The sequence below is a fragment of the Eumetopias jubatus genome, unplaced genomic scaffold (assembly GCF_037043125.1).
Source record: "Eumetopias jubatus isolate StellerSeaLion01/CBP00866 unplaced genomic scaffold, mEumJub1_p1.0 scaffold_17, whole genome shotgun sequence".
Taxonomy (NCBI): Eukaryota; Metazoa; Chordata; class Mammalia; order Carnivora; family Otariidae; genus Eumetopias; species Eumetopias jubatus.
In genome coordinates, this window is record NW_028274823.1 from 54,324,135 (window position 1) to 54,342,617 (window position 18,483).

General features: G+C 40.9%; 1 protein-coding gene across 2 annotated transcripts in view; it reads right to left on the reverse strand.

Annotated features, from left to right (window-relative positions):
• VCL (vinculin) overlaps positions 1–18,483 on the reverse strand; it is a 111,289-nt gene that overhangs the window by 15,700 nt on the left and 77,106 nt on the right. For both annotated transcript variants that reach the window (XM_028109550.2, XM_028109549.2), the window contains exons 9-14: positions 12,584–12,737; positions 11,702–11,877; positions 8,532–8,722; positions 6,739–6,938; positions 5,483–5,611; positions 762–911 (exon numbers count right to left, since the gene is read on the reverse strand). In XM_028109550.2, the coding sequence (XP_027965351.1) occupies positions 762–911; positions 5,483–5,611; positions 6,739–6,938; positions 8,532–8,722; positions 11,702–11,877; positions 12,584–12,737 (1,000 nt within the window). The remainder of the gene's footprint in view (positions 1–761; positions 912–5,482; positions 5,612–6,738; positions 6,939–8,531; positions 8,723–11,701; positions 11,878–12,583; positions 12,738–18,483) is intronic.

Below are 18,483 nucleotides of genomic sequence, written 5' to 3' on the forward strand. Positions count from 1 at the left end.
TGGTTAAGCGACTGCCTTCGGCTCAGGTCATGATCCTGGAGTCCCGGGATCGAGTCCCACATCGGGCTTCCTGCTCAGCAGGGAGTCTGCTTCTCCCTCTGACCCTCTTCCCTCTCGTGCTCTCTATCTCTCATTCTCTCTCTCTCTGAAATAAATAAAATCTTTAAAAAAAAAATAAATAAATAAATAAATAAATAAAAATAAAATAAAAAATGAACTTTCTATAATTTGATTAGGAAAAAATGTGCAAAGATCACACTAAATGATGCTGAACTGGTATTTTTAAGAACGCCTACCACACATGAGAACTTTAATTCCTGTCCAATTTGTTTTCTTCTGTCCCCACTCTTCTAGTATACTGTTCACAGCATACTGGCTATAACTTGGTTATATAATGAAGTAGAAAAAAGAAAACAAGTTCTGAATGCAACCAGATTTTTAAAAACTATTCTCAAAGACATGTGGGGAAAGGCATAAGCTGTACAATCAAAACAGACTAACCTCTCAGGATTATCCAAATATTTCTCTAATTATGGGTGTGTGTGAGCAGGGTTTGCTTTACCAGTTTTTTCTACCCTGAAAAGTTATCTATGATCATTGTAGAAAACTGAAACATTATAAAAATGATTCTGACACTGTGTGTTTCTTTCATGACAATGTACAGTAGGTGTTCAAAAATGTATAGAAACTGTTCTGTAATTGACCTTTACTGACCACTATATGGTGAGCATTGAAACAACGAAGAGTGAACAAAACTCAACCTGGGGTGTGAGTTCTCGGGCCGTCTTTACTGATGCCTGAATGCCTTCCACCGTGGATTTATTAGCAGTTCCAACAGCAGCTGCTTTCTCCGCCGTGGCACCAAGCCTTCCCGAATGGTGCTCAAAGTTAGCTGCCCTCTCATCAAATACCTTGAGGAAAAAACAAAGACATTAGGAAAATTTATTTCAATAAAATGAGTCAGGAAGCCTAAGAAAAACTCTCTCTTTAAGTAGAGGCAGCAACGGTTCAGGCAAAGACTTCACAGATGACATCAAACCCTAGTTAATATGACAACAATCTGGCGATTGCCAGGTCTTGGCCTTGCTCTGTCTCCTCAGAGGTTTGGCCATAAGCATCACGCACACGCACCTGAATTTCTGTTCAACCGATGCTTACCAAGTGCAGACAGGACACACAGCACTGTGTAGTCTGCAACAAGGAGTTCAGAGACTGTGAAGACTTCAAAAATCCCCGTTCCCAAAAGTCTTATCCTGTGGTTCGAAGAAGACAGACAAGCCCACGCCAGGCTCCAGGGTAGGTGGCTGGGTACATGAAAAACTCAAGAATATCCGCAGCCCTAAGTTGTACTCCAGCTTCCTCAAGGCAGCATCCCTCACATATCCGTTACCATTAATGTTGTAAAAACTCTGCCCCTGACCTCCATGGGAAAAATGATAGCTGGTGCTCACACTCAGACCTGACACCAGGGCAAGGAAGGCTGATTTTTATTACCCCAAAACAGAACCATCTACTGAATTGTTCATTCATCTCTCAAATTTTTTTAAAAAGTTAGCTTTTCCTTTGATGCGGTTATTATGCAAGGTTGCATACAATGAAGGGGACTATTTAACTCAGATAAAATGACAAAAGACCTTCTGTCACTTGTTTGGATAACAATGCTTGAAAATACAAGGCATCCCAAACAGTGCGGGGTCAGGTTTACACTCTACCCGGAGCATGTCAGGACGGCCTGGCTGGAGCCATCCTCTTCGCCTCCTCCTGAGGGTCTGCCTGCCCTACTCGGAGACTGGCTCTAGCTCCTGGCACACCACCTCTAAAGCTCTAAAGGTCTCCGGGCTCAAGAGCAGGCTCCAGTCACATTGCCAGGGTGCTGTGTGGACCCACTCAAGTCTTTTCCCCACACTGGCCTCTTGTTTCAGTTCAGTCACCTAGGTTCTTGCCATTTAATGCTCAGAATCTCTGTCTAAAGCTCTGATCTCCTAGTCCCCTTCCCCTAGCCTCAGTCCTTAGTTCTTATTTTTTTTTTTAAGATTTTATTTATTTATTTGAGAGAGAGAGAGAGAGCACATGAGAGGGGGAAGAGTCAGAGGGAGAAGCAGACTCCCCGCTGAGCAGGGAGCCCGATGCGGGACTCGATCCCGGGACTCCAGGATCATGACCTGAGCCGAAGGCAGTCGCTTAACCAACTGAGCCACCCAGGCGCCCTCTCCTTGCTTCTTATCTTGGCTGGTCTCCCACACTCTGGATCTACAAGGGTTTCGCTTACCCTAGCTAATCATCCCAGTTCCAGCCCTGTCTGCTCCTCCCTCTGATTTAACTGGCTGCTCAGCCCACTTTTCTTGTCACTCCGTCAAAATTACTGAGCACCTACTATGTGCCAGACCCTGGAGTAGGCGCTGAAGATACAAAAATGAATAAGGCACAATTTCTGCATCTCAGGAGCTCACATCCTTGAGGTGTACAAAAGGCCCATAAGCAGATCCTTATAATAGAGTGTACTATGTACAATCATAAAGCTAAGCACTGATATCCTGGGAGCAAAAGGAAAGGCACTTAAACCTATCCAGGAAGTAAAGGATAAAGGATAAAGCGGAACTAGCCAAAAAAGAAGAAGGAAAAGAGAATTAGAGACAAAAAGAACAAGACATAGAAGGGAGAAAGGACAGAGTCTGCAGGAAACTATAAGCAATTAAATACTGCCGGGGCACGAACTGAGAGGCAGGGGTTTGTGGGAAACAGGTATAGAGAGAGCGTATCAGAAGCAGATCCTAGCACTCTGGCTTTATCCTATGAGAAAGGATAAAGGGCTGAGCAGTAAAAATAGGGTCAAATCTGTATTTTTATTTTTTTGGTGGCCGAGTGACAGATTCAAAGTCCAGGCACAGCTGTGCAGTCATTTAGGCAGCAGGGGACAGGGATTAGAACTAGAGCTGGAGCAACATGAATGGAAAATGTAAAGGATTCAAGAACTGTTTGTGAGATCAAATTAGCTTGCCTTAGTTAGTTATTGGTGTGGGAAGAGTCAATGACAACTCACAAATTTCCGAGAGAGAGAGAGAGAGAGAGAATAGGTGGACAACACAAGCTGACGTATCAATGAACCAGCAGAGACTTTGATCTACTAATCTAAAACTCAGAGAACTCTGGAAGGAAAAGAACAGCAAATCATCCTAGTACAGGGGACCATGAGCTGAACCGCGCCATGACCTAGGCTAGAGAAAGAAATGGGGGTCATCAGCAAATAAGAATTACACAAACCTCCACCCACCAATTCTACCTGGTCTTAGGTGCCTGACCCAACAACCCCTTCTTTGCCGCCAAGGCTTGCTTTCCTAGATTCCGCTACAGCTGGAGCAGCTTATGAAACATAAGCAAAAGTCTCCTCGAGGATTTCTGGGAAAGCCTTTACTTTTATTCATTCAGCAAAAACAATGTGCCAGGCATTGTTTTAAGAACTGGGAATACTTTTTCCTGCTATGTCAAAGATTAGTTGAAGGTCCATTTCTGGGTTCTCTGTTCTGTTCCATTAATCTGTCTGTTTCTGAGCCGAGATGTCCACTGACAGATGAATGAATAAAGAAGATGTGGTATATACATACAATGGAATATTACTCAACCATCAGAAAGGATGAAATCGTACCATTTATTTCGACATGGATGGAACTGGAGGGTATTATGCTAAGTGAAATAAATCAGTCAGAGAAAGACAATTATCATATAATTTCACTCATATGAGCAATATAAGAAACAGTGCAGAGGATCATAGGGGAAGGGAGGGGAAATGGAATGGGAAGAAATCAAGAGGGAGACAAACCATGAGAGACTCTTAACTATGGGAAAGAAACTGAGGGCTGCTGGAGGGGAGGGGGTGGGGGATGGGGTAACTGGGTGACGGGCATTAAGAAGGGCATGTTATGTGAGGAGCACTGGGTATATATGCAACTGATGAATTACTGAACTCTACATCTCAAACTAATGATGTTCTATATGTTGGCTAATTGAATTTAAATTAAAAAAATAAAAATTTTTTTTAAAAAGAACTGGGAATAAAGGGGCGCCTGGGTGGCTCAGTCAGTTAAGCATCTGCCTTCGACTCAGGTCATGATCCCAGGGTCCTGGGATCAAGTCCCGAGTTAGGCTCCCTGCTCAGCGAGGAGTCTGCTTCTCCCTCTTCCTCTGCAACTCCCCTGTCATGGTCTCGCTTGCTCTCTCTCTCTCTCTCTCTCTATCACTCTCAAATAAATAAATAAAATCTTAAAAAAGAACTGGGAATAAAGTAGGACAAAACAAACTCCTCGCCTGCATGGACTTTCATGCTAATAATGTGAGGGAGAAAGACAAACAAGAACTGAGGTAAACATGTCAAATGTTGAAAAATGCTGAGGAGAAAAGTCGGATATGGAGATTAGGAAATCCCTGGGGTGGTGGGGAGGACTTGTATCTTAGGCAGTGACCCGAAAGCGACATTTCAGTAGGCGCTGACGAAAGGGAACGAATAATACAAATAATTCTCTATGGGAGAACAAGAACCACGGCCTCAAGGTGAGAACACGGTAAACATAAACAGGGCAGACTGGGAATCCAGCACAAGGCGGTCAGTGTAGACCGAGGCACGTGAGGGGTGAGGGTGGCAGGACCCACGGGAACCAGATGCAGCAGTGTGCTAAAGCCGAGGTCACAATTCCTACCAGCCCCTCAGAGCCAAATGTGCCCGTCTCTTCCCAAGTCTGCGTTCGGTGACCCCATGTGGAGATAGCCACCACGGGAATATTTACATCAGGGAAATAAAGAAACATGACAAACCAGGCCTTTCTGGGCTTTAGACTTTTTTCCTGGAGTGCTGCCCTAAGCACATCACTGGCTTTACCGTCATTGTAAGGACTCTGGCTTCTCTCGGGGACAGAAAGGAGTCGTCGGAAGGGGCTGAGTAGAAGAATGACATCAAATCATTTAAAAGGACTGCCCTGACTTCTCTGTTGAGAATAAAATGTCCTAATAAAAGGGACAGTTGGGACTGGAGTGCCCTATCCCTCACTTCTTACCGTCCTGAACATGATGCATGGGGTTATAACAGCCGGTCTCACACCATCAGGAAAAGACCAAGAAAATCCCAGACATGCCAGCTCTCCTGGTCTCAAGGGCTACCTATCTCCATGTTTCTTGTTACACAATAAAAAGAAAACCCAGTGGCTTTTGTCTCTGAGAGGCAGGTCTTCTACAGCTTATGATTAAAGACAAGTCCTACAGACACTCCTGATTGATACACCTGGAGACTGAGGAAGAGGGGGCAAGGCCTTCCCTCCCCTGCCCTTCCAACCTTCGTCCACAATTTCCCAACCACTGCCCCCCATGCACACAGAAATCACATTTTACCTTTACAAATATACAAATAGATATAAATGTGTGTGTGTGTGTGTGTGTGTGTGTGTGTGTACACACGTCTGGCCAAGAGAAGAAATGAAAGACCTCAGATACCCACTTCCTCCCTACTGGGAGCATTAGGAGGTGCAGTGGCCGCCACCGCCAACAGCTTGATGGGAGTTGTGGTATCGCTGAAAACGTCTGACACCTCCTGAGTCATCGCCTCCTGCATCCGGGCTTTCAGATCCTTAAAAACATTGTTTATGAATAAAAATTACCAAAAATGTCCAAAAAGTACATCTGCCAATGTCCTCACATCAGTGACACATTCATCCACTCATTTGATCTTCGATTCAGTAAGTATGTACCATCAGCTATGTACAAAGTACTAAGCCAGCATGGAGGAGGTGTAAGATCTGAATCCCGCCCTCTAAGAGATCAGCCTGTGGTAGGGAGGCTAAGACAGGACCCACATTTCCCTGGAGACTGCTCCGCCCAAACAAGAAATCTCACTTCCTTTCTTGGTGGCTTCTAAAAAATGATACTGAGATTCACGGGATAGAACCCAAAGAAGACTCTGAAATGAAAGAGTTCCTCACCACTCCCAATGCTGGAGGAGCCTGATAATGACCACAGAAACGGTAGGGATCGTTTGGTGGATGCAGGGCCAAATTTCTAAGCATTTTCTCACATTAAGAGTAAAGAAATTAAGGATGGGAATTTTTTTGGATACATGTTTTTTCAGTTAGGTTTCTAGAAAAACTTTAGTAACCAGTCTATGTATCCATTTCTTAACATGGGTCTAAAGAGGATTCTTAGAAGTCATGAAAAGCCTCCTTTTAGTCGAACCTAAGTTTTCTGGATTTATACAAAGAAAGACGTCTCAGTCACTCCCATTGTGTCTCAAGGTGGGTTGCTCATGATACCTGAGATGATTTTAGTTGTTAGAAAGGCCAATGTTCTTATTTTAATCATTACATGTTTTCTTTTAAAGAATAGTAGGAAAAATATAACGAGCTCATCAAGCTCATGATTTCAAGATTATTATAAAGTTTTCTTTTAAATAGATCCACTTAAGTTTAAAAAGGGAGTCCATTTTAAGAAAAATATGGACCAAATAAAGAAGTACAGGTGACACCTGGTAGAGCAAATATCACGAAAGTGTTCCCACTGGACTGAAACTTGAAAAACTTCAGCTGTCGTCAAACACAAATGAGCTTTCTCCTAATAAGCTCTGGACTTCCTTATATCCTCCTCGATCCACTCTTCACTTTCCCTAGTCTCAAGAAATTATGTATTTTAAAAATCTTCCTCTCTCTCTAGTCTGTCAATAACAGTAAGCAGAGAAATGTGATATGTGCTCCAAAGTTGTACCTTTAAGGAGTCTTGGAGCTGAGAGGCAAGGGCTCTCGCCTGAGGACTCTCTCCTTCCCCTCTGGCAGCCAGGTCAGCCAGCTGGGCCGTCAGCTGGTCCACGCGGTCACACTTTGCAAGAAGATCTTGGCGATACGGCCCCATCATGACATTAGCCAGACGATGCCCTTCGGCCACAAGCCCCCGGATGGCAGCCTGACCTGGATCCAGAGGAAAACAATGTAACTCACATAGACCCAGAGAAGGCAACTGCAGTGCCATTGTGCTAAACTACTGTGTTGTTGGTTTTTGCCCCTAACAATAGAAAAATTTAGGAGATTCAGAAAAGTACAAATAAGAATAGGTTATCCACCCATAATCCTCAGAGACTGATACAGTTGAACATTTCCTTCCTGTCTTCTGAAAAATTATTCTACTAGTATTTATTTATTTAATTTTAATTCCAGTATAGTTCACAGTGTTATATCAGTTTCAGGTGTACAAGATAGCGATCTGACAATTCTATACATTACTCAGTGCTCATCACTGTTACGTGTACTCTTAATCCCCTTCACCTGTTTCACCCAACCCCCCCCCCCACCAACCTCCCCTCTGGTAACCATCAATTTGTTCTCTATGGTTAAGTCTGGGGTTTTTTTGGTTTGTCTCAATTTCTTTGTTCTTTTGTTTTTTAAATTCTACACATGAGTGAAATAATACGGTATTTGTCTTTCTCTGATTGACATATTTCACTTAGCATTATACCCTCTAGATCCAGATCCACGTTATTGCAAATCTTCCAGTCTTTTTTAATGCATCGCACATTCCTATACAAATACACATTTCTCTTTCACAAAATTGAGATCATACTTTACATTAACTTTTATGCCTCGCTTTTTTTATTTAATGGGAGCATTTTTCCATATCACTGAATATTCTTAAAAAAATCATGATTTAAAAATCTATGTAATATTTTATATTAACTACAATTACTGATCATTTACTTATTATTAAACATTTATGCTGCTATATACATTCTTATGTGTGACTCCTTAGAAAATGTCTCATTATTTCTTATAATAAATTCCTCTAAAGTCAAACTGCTAAGTCAATGAGTATCAGCTTTTTTAAAGCTCTTAACAGGTAATAGTAAATTGCTGTTCAGAATGTTTATACCAATTTTTCCTCCCCCAGTAAATTATATATCTGCCTGATTCCCCAACACTGGGAATCACCATTTAAAAATTTATCTTTTTATCCAACAAATACAGTAAATGAAGTAAATAGATCTTTCAGCTTCAGCTGGTTTGCTATCATAAAATGACCTAAATTCTTACAGATTCATCCCTAAAATCTCCCCAAAATCAAAATTCTAGGTTATGAATTCTACAGGTGACTGTGTGATGCAGGAGCCCTTACAAATGAAAATAACCTCAGTAGCTAAGTGCCTGCCTCTTCCTTATTTTCAAAAAAATTACATTTAACTGGGTATTTTCCAAGGACTATAATCGAAATACAATAGAATGGAAGTATACATAGACTGGAAATAATTAGTTCAAAGTTTCAATTTCAACCTGAGGACCTTTCTATTTATTTGCCCACAGCAAAATCATTTATTTGCGAATTCTTTTTGATTAAATCACAGGAATCATATTGGCTACACTTGGAAATGGAGTCCCACTGTAGAATGACTTACTCACCAGTCACTGAAGAACCCCTTCTGCATCTAATTACAGATGAACAAGATCTCTATCAATAACATGCTTACTTTCACTGAGGCCAGTTTAACGAGGACACGTGCACTTATGGCTTACCAACGCCCCGATCATCCACCGTGGGATTATCAATCCACCGCTGTGCTTGCTCAATCTTGCCCTCCAGGTGGACAGCTGCCTTGGCAGGCCTGCTGTTGGCCACAGCTCTATTGGTTTTGGTCTGCAAGTTCTGCAGAGCTGTGGCCACCTGTTTGGCCAATGCTCGGGCCTCTGGGGAATCTCCTTTGCCCCTGAAGAGGAAAAAAAAAAAGAAAAAAGCCATCCTGTCACAGACACAATTCACACTGAGATGGTTTGAATTGCTATACAAATGCTAATGAGATGACAAATTGCTAATGATTGTTATTAGCTTAGTTTTGGAAGGAGAGTGGTTTATTTAGCACTAAAATAAGAAATTAATAATTTAAATTCAGATTGCATTATCCCAGTTAAAATATTAAATATGAGTTTGAGTCAGTCTACCTCAATCAAGCTCAACCATTTGGTTAGCTGAGCTCAATCAAACATCCCTCAGCCAGCCATCGTGGAAAATGCTAGTTCCCTCAGGAACTAGGTGGGCCCAAGTAGCCATGTATGTTGTGTAACAGTAGTTGAAGCAGTTATAGAACTAATTATAGCAGAACTAGTAGTAGTACAATCTTTTTTTTTGAGAGAGAGAGCACGAGCGGGGGCTGAAAGAGGGTGGCAGGGAGAGGGAGAAGAAGAAACAGACACCCCACTGAGCAGGGATCCCAGGACCCTGAGATCATGACCTGAGCCGAAGGCTGACACTTAACCCACTGAGCCATCCAGGCGCCCAGGAGTACAGTCTTTTGAGTCCCAACTCTGACAGGTACTATTGCAAATACTCTTATATTATTTAATCCTCACAACAACCTTATGAGGTAGATACGAGTATTATCCCCATTATTCAAACAAAACTGAGGTGCTAAAAGATCCTATCACTTCCTTTGGTGGACTCAGGATCCAAATCCAGGCACTTTGTCTGACCTCCGAGTCCTCACTCTTAGATACTTACATTGCTATCAAGTAATTCTCCAGTCCTTGCCATAACTGATTGAACTGGTTATCCAACTCAAAGACAACATGGCCACAGTCATGCAAGATACCTACTTACACTGTGCATAAAAGTCACCTGGGATCTTAGTTTTAAACGCAGATTGTTAAATCTACCATCAAGAGATTCTGATTAAGTATGTTGGTGTGGGGTCCAGGGTATACGTTTTTTACAACCTTCCCAGGTTGATTCTAAGGTAGGCTGTCCTTGGTCCATACTTCAAAAACACTGCATAGTCAACTAGTGGTGGATCTGGAACTAGAAAGTCATACTAAGCCTGGGACATGGAAGGTCAAAGCTAGACGAAGAACCAAATAAACAAAATCAATACACAGAGTGCAACAGACAGCATAACATACAGCTACTAAGAGATGGAGGGAGGAGCTGAGAGCTGCCACCAGACCTGGTCATACTTCAAACAATTAAGTTCCATTAGATACCTCTACATATTTCTAATAAACTTCCACTTTTTACTTGAGTTAGTTCCTTGCAACCAAAAAACTTCAACAAGAACATCAACACAGAAATAAAAAGAAAACCACATTATATATCACAAAGGGAGATTACTGCTCCCAAAATCCCACTCCAAAGACTTCAGATTCTAACCATTATGAACATATAGAGTCTGACGCATTTTATACCTCAAGTCCACTTAGAGAGAACTTCAGGCTAATCTTTTGTGTCCCACCAATAAAAATGAAAATATTAGTCTACCGGCCAGAACGACTAATTTAGATACTCTTAAGAACTCCTTTGTGACTTTAAATTTCTATACCTTCTCCATTATAAAGCTGGACAAAGAAGGTATTTACCATGGCTCTGGTCATGGCTCTCCTGCTACCAGAAAGCTATGTATACGTATATGTTATAGCAGTAAGTAATGATGGCATGTGACCACACAGGGAGGTTTGCCCTTAACACCATTACCATCAATTCTCTCTTCATCATCACGAAACATTAATGAGTACCTGGGACGTATATGGAATTGTGTTACAGTCTTTAAAACAGTTTTCTGTTTTGAGTATTTTTAAACTAATAAGAATGTAAACAGATTATACAAATGGGTTAGCAGTAATGAACACAGACCTAACTGTATAGACATTATATTTTATATTTCATAATTGTCAAATTATTTCTTTTCTCCACCTAAACAATTTAAGGTTTTGGGGTATAAAACAGCAATGCCCAAATGATCAAGCTTGGTATATAATCGAACTTGAGCTGTTATTTAAGTTGGTCTCCATCACAACCTCCTGCCTAAAGTATAGCTACTCTGCTCCCACCCATCTCCTATTTCACAGTCCCAGCTAGGCAGGGATGTGCCTTCTTAACCAACATTGTCCTCTTGGTCGATGTAAGGCTTGAAAGAACTCCAAGGTACCAGTCACTGAAAAAAGGTTAGGTATGCTCCCATGGAAGAACAGGAAATGAAATATGCAAGTTAAACAAAAAGCCAAATCTCACAAAATACTTGACTACGGTTACCCCTGGAGAAGTGGCTGGAGGACTGAGGTGGGGAAGAAGCAACTTTTACTTCTGACGTTGTACTCTTTTTTTAATGTTCTTTTAGCATGTGCTGCAGTTTGTTTGTTTAAGAGAGGAAAAATATCAATCAAAAGAACAAAGCAACACCTCTTTTCTATATAATCAAAGTAGATGCCATGAAAGTCTTTAAAAGCAGCAGCTGTGGTGAGGACATTGTATTTAAGGATCTTTTATAATTGTTACATAAGAAATAACCTTGCTGGGGAAAGAAGAAAGCGTCTTCCTGTGCCCCCCTCCACTCTCCTCCACAGAATCTTTTCTTAGATAGCCACAAAAATTATTTTCCTCATATGCCTGGGAAACAGTTATGCCACAAACATGACTTAGCAGGAAAAGTCCTAGCTTAGAAATTAAAAAGTAGGTCTCAAAAAAGGAGTTCTTAGCATCCTAAATGTATTCATTTAAAACCATGTGATCAGCAATAAATCATTAAACCTCAGTTATGTCAATAATAAAATAGAATATATGACCTAGCCATGTCACACAGAATCAACGAAAATACAGTGGAAGAGCATCCTACGTGCATTTAACCTACAGCATTCGACTATCTATGTGCCTGGGGAAGAAAAGAGAGATTAAAGGGCAATATCAGAAACTAAATACATACTGTCTCCGGAGATCTGCTAATTTAGAAGTCAGAGCAGATATTTCCCCAAGAGAACGTAGAATGTCATCTCTCTCTTTAGGATCATCACATAATTCTGCTATTTTCCGGGCTTCAGCCAAAGCCCCTCGAATCTGTTCTTCTCCTTCTGGTCCACCATTTGGATCTGCAAGCCAATTCTACACACACAGAAACAGAAAAAAAGCAAACTGAGATCTCATAAACCACATTTCTCTAAACAAGGCCGTCAGAAAGATTTCAAAAGTAATCACAAGGCACACCAGTGATCTTTTACAATGCTGATTCTTATTGTTTTACATAGGTTCTTAGCTCAGGTAAAATCGAATCAGTCCTTCATTGATTAAGTGATTTTTTTCATTCCTGTTAGAATATTTTCACAAGCTTTATCTTATCTTTGACTTAATCACACCTTATTAATTCAACTTCTCAAATATTTGTGTTTCTCTGTGAAACACCTGAAAATCATTTTATAGGAGAGTAGCATCAGAAAACTTTAACCCTTTAACACTGCTATGACCAAACATAGTTGGAAATTCTAAGATGAAGAACGGTTTTTATATACTGTGATCTATACCAGGAACTAGCAGTATTCTCTTGGTACTCAAGAGTACTTCCTTTTAACTAACCAAAGTATTCAAATTAAGATCTTTCAAAATATAGATAAACATGGGTCTAAGTCTAAACCTATGGTGGGAGGAGAGGTGTTAACCCTGGTAATTGCCGGGAATCAGTCATCACTTAGAAACACCCGTTATCCACCCACAGTAAATGAGAGAGACAGACAGAAAGACACACAGAGATGCAGAATAGTTATGGAACATTTGTCTTTTACTTCCCACCCCTCCTGAAAATCATCATTACTACCTGAGCAGCATCAATCTTCTTGGCAATGCTCTGCTTGGAGTTGGTCATAGCTTCCAGCTTGCGGGCTGCATTTTCCACTTTTGCTGTGAGCACGTCCAGACCCTGCGACACCTGCTGGGCTTTCTGCATGGCCACCGGTGAGGCCCCTTGTCCTCTGCTCAAAACAGATGTTGTCACTGTACTCTCTCAAATACTTACTGGCAAGATATCATGAGACGCACAAATATGTCATTTTTGTTAACATGCTTGTCTTTTTCCTTTCCTCCAGTAAATCTGGGATAGCACAAGAAAACACAGAAATAAAGCAAAATACCCAAGCCATTTACTTTCTCCTTTTGCTTTTAAAAATATGCGTTAGCTTCCTGGAATGGCATAACCACTTTAAAGACCAGCCCGCATATTTTGTTAATAATGATTCTCCTCTTGATGGTGATTACATAATCAAGTCTGAACTTCAGGGGGAAAATGTGCTTGTGATCTTCTTGCTATGGAGGGTTTGTTACCATAGTAATGTGTGCTTTAGGGAAAAAAAAATCCCATTAGATTGTCTTATTTATGGGCAAGTATACACTGAAAATGTTTCAGGAGGTAGCATGCACAGTGTTATTGAAAGCACACCACGCTGGGACCAAGCAGATCTGTGTTCAAATCCTTACTCTTGGGACCTGTGACCCTTGTTTACGATGGGCTTCAGCTTTCTAACTTATAAAATGAGGAGTGGGTAGGTAACAATACTTGCCCTGCCTACCCAACAGTGGCTTCAAGCAAAAGGATAAACTTAAAAACACTATGGCAATAAAGCAATACAAATATGTAACTACTACTGTTATTGAACTGTCATTTATTATAATAAACCTAATAAGAATCTTAAGTGTCTACCTTCCACTCCTATGCAATCTATAAATATCAAAACCAGTTGGTACGGTGGGGAAAAAAGCACTGTTGACAAGAAACTGGGTGTTTTTTTTTTTAACCAAATTCCTGAAGAATTAATTTTACTATTTTCCTCTCTCAGAAGTGGTAGGCTACTAAAAATGATGTGCATTATTAGACACTTGTCTTCTCTTTGTAAGAGACTTTCCAAGTCATAACAAAGTAAGATTTGCCACCGTTTTGCAAGCTCAGATTTTTTAATTCACTCAGCCTGGTAAACTCTCCATGATGGGGTGGCAACTTTTTTTTTTTTATGTTATGTTAATCACCATACATCATTAGTTTTTGATGTAGTGTTCCATGATTCATTGTTTGCGTACAACAACCAGTGCTCCATTCAGTACATGCCCTTTTTAATACCCATCCCCAGGCTAGCCCATCCCCCCACCCCCCTCCCCTTTAGAACCCTCAGTTTGTTTCTCAGAGTCCATAGTCTCTCATGGTTCGTCTCCCCCACCGATTTCCCCCCCCTTCATTTCTCCCTTCCTACTATCTTCTTTTTTTTTTAACATATAATGTATTATTTGTTTCAGAGGTACAGGTCTGTGATTCAACAGTCCTACACAATTGAGAGTGCTCACCATAGCACATACCCTCCCCAATGTCTATCACCCAGCCACCCCATCCCTCCCACCCACCACTCCAGCAACCCTCAGTTTGTTTCCTGAGATTAAGAATTCCTCATATCAGTGAGATATGATACATGTCTTTCTCTGATTGACTTATTTTGCTGAGCGTAACACCCTCCAGTTCCATCCACGTCATTGCAAATGGCAAGATTTCATTCCTTTTGATGGCTGCATAATATTCCATTGTATATACACACCACATCTTCTTTATCCATTCATCTGTCGATGGACCTCTTGGCTCTTTCCATAGTTTGGCCATTGTGGACATTGCTGCTATAAACATCTGGGTGCACGTACCCCTTCGGATCACTACATTTGTATCTTTGGGGTAAATACCCAGTAGTGCAATTGCTGGGTCGTAGGGCAGCTCTATTTTCAACTTTTTGAGGAACCTCCATACTGTTTTCCAGAGTGGCTGCACCAGCTTGCATTCCCACCAACAGGGTAGGAGGGTTGCCCTTTCTCCGCATCCCCGCCAACATGTGTCATTTCCTGACTTGTTAATTTTAGCCATTCTGACTGGCGTGAGGTGGTACCCCATTGAGGTTTTGATTTGGACTTCCTTGATGCAGAGCGATGTTGAGCACTTTTTCATGTGTCTGTTGGCCATCTGGATGTCTTCTTTGGAAAAATGTCTGTTCATGTCTTCTGCCCATTTCTTGATTGGATCATTTGTTCTTTGGGTGTTGGGTTTGATAAGTTCTTTATAGATTTTGGATATTAGCTCTTTATCTGATATGTCATTTGCAAATATCTTCTCCCATTCTGTCGGTTGTCTTTTGGTTTTGTGGACTGTTTCTTTTGCTGTGCAAAAACTTTTTATCTTGATGAAGTCCCAATAGTTCATTTTGCCCTTGCTTCCCTTGCCTTTGGCGATGTTTCTAGGAAGAAGTTGCTGCGGCTGAGGTCAAAGAGCTTGCTGCCTGTGTTCTCCTTTAGGATTTTAGGATTTTGATGGACTCTGGTCTCACGTTTAGGTCTTTCAACCATTTTGAGTCTATTTTTGTGTGTGGTGTAAGGAAATGGTCCAGTTTCATTCTTCTACATGTGGCTCTCCAATTTTCCCAACACCATTTGTTGAACAGACTGTCTTTTTTCCATTGGACATTCTTTCCTGCTTTGTCGAAGATTAGTTGACCATAGAGTTGAGGGTCCATTTCTGGGCTCTCTATTCTGTTCCATTGATCTATGTGTCTGTTTTTGTGGCAGTACCATACTGTCTTGAGGATGACAGCTTTGTAATAGAGCTGGAAGTCTGGAATTGTGATGCCACGAGCTTTGCTTTTCTTTTTCAACATTCCTCTGGCTATTCAGAGTCTTTTCTGGTTCCATACAAATTTCAGGATTATTTGTTCCATTTCTTTGAAAAAAGTTGGTGGTATTTTGATAGGGATTGCATTAAATGTGTAGACTGCTCTAGGTAGCATTGACATCTTCACAATATTTGTTCTTCCAATCCATGAGCATGGAACGTTTTTCCATTTGTGTCTTCCTCAATTTCTTTCATGAGTATTTTATAGTTTTCTGAGTACGGATTCTTTGCCTCTTTGGTTAGATTTATTCCTAGGTATCTTACGGTTTTGGGTGCAATTGTAAATGGGATCGACTCCTTAATTTCTCTTTCTTCTGTCTTGTTGTTGGTGTATAGGAATGCCATTGATTTCTGTGCATTGATTTCATAACCTGCCACTTTACTGAATTCCTATATGACTTCTAGTAGTTTTGGGGTGGAGTCTTTTGGGTTTTCCACATAAAGTATCATATCATCTGCAAAGAGTGAGAGTTTGACTTCTTCTTTGCTGATTCGGATGCCTTTGATTTCTTTTTGTTGTCTGATTGCTGTGGCTAGGACTTCTAATACTATGATGAATAGCAGTGGTGATAGTGGACATCCCTGCCGTGTTCCTGACCTTAGGGGGAAAGCTCTCCATTTTTCCCCATTGAGAATGATATTCGCTGTGGGTTTTTCATAGATGGCTTTTATGATATTAAGGTATGTACCCTCTATCCCTATACTCTGAAGAGTTTTGATCAAGAAAGGATGCTGTGCTTTGTCAAATGCTTTTTCTGCATCTATTGAGAGGTTCATATGGTTCTTGTTCTTTGTTTTATTAATGTATTGTATCACATTGATTGATTTACAGATGCTGAACCAACCTTGCAGCCCAGGGATAAATCCCACTTGGTCATGGTGAATAATCCTTCTGTAATGTACTGTTGGATCCTATTGGCTAGTATATTGGTGAGAATTTTTGCATCCATGTTCATCAAGGATATTGGTCTGTAATTCTCCTTTTTGATGGGGTCTTTGTCTGGTTTGGGGATCAAGGTAATGGTGGCCTCATAAAACAAGTTTATGGGGTGGCAACTTTATCAGCAGACAGAATGGCAAGGCTTATCTTCCTAACCCAAGCTTCTGATTGTAGGATGAACTCCAAAACATCGTTGCTTCTCTTAATAGTAGCATGGTTCTGTCATTCATTTATCTGCCCTCTTAAAATTCATCTTTATTTTTCATCTACACCAATGTCTGAAATAATGAACTCAATAATATTAATTGCCAGGTATATAAAAGGTATATATACCTTTCATCTGTACTTGAGGCTTCCCTTTTTTTTTTCTTTTTAAAGATTTTCATTTATTTATTTGACAGAGAGAGACACAGCAAGAGAGGGAACACAAGCAGTGGGAGTGTGAAAGGGAGAAACAGGCTCCCCACAGAGCAGGGAGCCCTATGCGGGGCTCGATCCCAGCACCCTGGGATCATAACCTGAGCCAAAGGCAGATGCTTAACGACTGAGCCACCCAGGCACCCCGAGGCTTCCCTTTTATGTGCAGAAGAGCAGAAGACTCTTGGGACCTTTTACGATTTAATTTGCTTTTTTTCCTTCAACTCTAGTAATTCATGATGAGAAACCTTTTTAGTATATAAGTCCAACTGTGAAAATGTAAAAATATTTATGGGCTAGATAATTTTTCATTCAAACTAATAGTTTACTGAGTTCCATGGGAGGAAAAAGAGATCCTTACAACCTAGAAACCCTAGGTGACTGAAAAGAAGCTTATCAATGAGGAAACTGTTGCTGAGTCTCAGCCACTAAAATGTTAAATATCTAGGCATATTTAAGAAAGGCTAACAGGGAGATAGCTTCCTAATCTCTCATCAGGAAAGGACACTGCAGGGGCGCCTGGGTGGCTCAGATGGTTAAGCGTCTGCCTTCAGCTCGGGTCGTGATCCCAGAGTCCTGGGATCGAGTCCCGCATTGGGCTCCCTGCTCCTCCTCTGCCTCTCTCTCTCTCTCTCTCTCTGTGTCTCTCATGAATAAATAAATAAAATCTTAAAAAAAAAAAAAAGAATCATTTCTAAAGGAAAGGACACTGCAGGCTCCAATGGGAAGCAGGCCCATAGCTCCTCATCACTGTTCGAGCCTTTTCTCTTTACAGACTTACAGTCGATCCCATACAGCAACCACCTTGTTCTCTTGCTCAAATTCATCTTCCTCTAAACACATACAACTGTGTATTCGAGAATTCCAAGTGAGGACTGTCTACCACACTATGAAAAGGCTGTAGACAAAAGAGCCAGCAGTGAGAAATGAGAAGCGCCAAGAATCTTGTCAAGCGGCTTTGGCATTTCTCCGAACGGGAACAGAACTTCTTTTTGTCCTTTCTGTAAAGTTCTTGTCATGCTCATGACAGGGGAGACTGCTTCACAGCAGGAGAAAAAGGCTCACTGAGCTCAATGAGATCACATTTACTTATGCAGTTCCTTCTCCCTACAAGGTAGAGACTCTTGACCTGAAACTCCTGGAGCTTCCAGGCCTACAGTGAATCCACAAACCTCTGGAAATTATACGTAATATTATATGGGCACATTTATGTGCATCTTTTTATGTACAGATTAATGGCTTTCATCAGATTTTAAAAATTATCTTGATCCCAAAAAAGGTTAAGAACCACTCCTTTAAGAACTGTACTCTTGGGGCACCTGGCTGGCTCAGTCAGTGGAGCATGCAACTCTCCATTTCGGGGTCATGGGTTCGAGCCCCATGTTGGGTGTAGAGATTACTAAAAAATAAACTTAAAAAAAAAGAACCATATATGTGTGTGTGTGTGTATATATATATATGTGTATATATATATACATATATATGTGTATATATATATATATATATATATTTTTTTTTTTTTTAAGTAACCTCTACATCCAACATGAAGCTCAAAATCACAACCCCAAGATCAAGAGTCGCATGCTCCACCGACTGAGCCAACCAGGTGCCCCAAGAACTGTATTCTTAAGTCTATTCTGTTAATACATTTTTTTAAAGATTTTTATTT